Source organism: Marmota marmota, unplaced genomic scaffold (assembly GCF_001458135.2).
Source record: "Marmota marmota marmota unplaced genomic scaffold, marMar, whole genome shotgun sequence".
NCBI lineage: Eukaryota > Metazoa > Chordata > Mammalia > Rodentia > Sciuridae > Marmota > Marmota marmota.
Window position 1 is genome coordinate 1,633,079 of NW_026000081.1, and position 483 is coordinate 1,633,561.

The window sequence follows — 483 nt, forward strand, 5'->3', positions numbered from 1 at the left end:
GCTTCGCCCCCTCCCCCCTCCCTTCTCCCTCCCTCCTTCCTTCCGTCGCAACATGGCTAACAACAGCCCCGCGCTGACAGGCAACTCGCAGCCGCAGCACCAGGCAGCCGCGGCCGCGGCCCAGCAGCAGCAGCAGCAGTGCGGCGGCGGCGGCGGCGCCACGAAGCCGGCGGTCTCGGGCAAGCAGGGCAATGTGCTGCCGCTGTGGGGCAACGAGAAGACCATGAACCTCAACCCCATGATCCTGACCAACATCTTGTCGTCGCCTTACTTCAAAGTGCAGCTCTACGAGCTCAAGACCTACCACGAGGTGGTGGACGAGATCTACTTTAAGGTACGAAGCCTCTAGGCCTTGGGCTTGGGGGTAAGTTCAGAAGAGGTATGGAGGAAACCGGCGGAGGCGGCCCCCGAGATCTGAGGATTTGTGGGTGGGGGAAGGTCGGGCGGAGGGGGAGCTGTCGCCTGTAGCCTGTCAGGGAGGGG

At 64.4% G+C, this 483-nt stretch overlaps 1 protein-coding gene across 1 annotated transcript in view; it reads left to right on the plus strand.

Moving 5' to 3' along the window:
* Prpf38b (pre-mRNA processing factor 38B) overlaps positions 1–483 on the plus strand; it is an 8,750-nt gene continuing 8,267 nt past the window's right edge. The window contains exon 1 of the mRNA XM_015505090.2: positions 1–334. Within this exon, the coding sequence (XP_015360576.1) occupies positions 53–334 (282 nt within the window). The 5' untranslated portion in view covers positions 1–52. The remainder of the gene's footprint in view (positions 335–483) is intronic.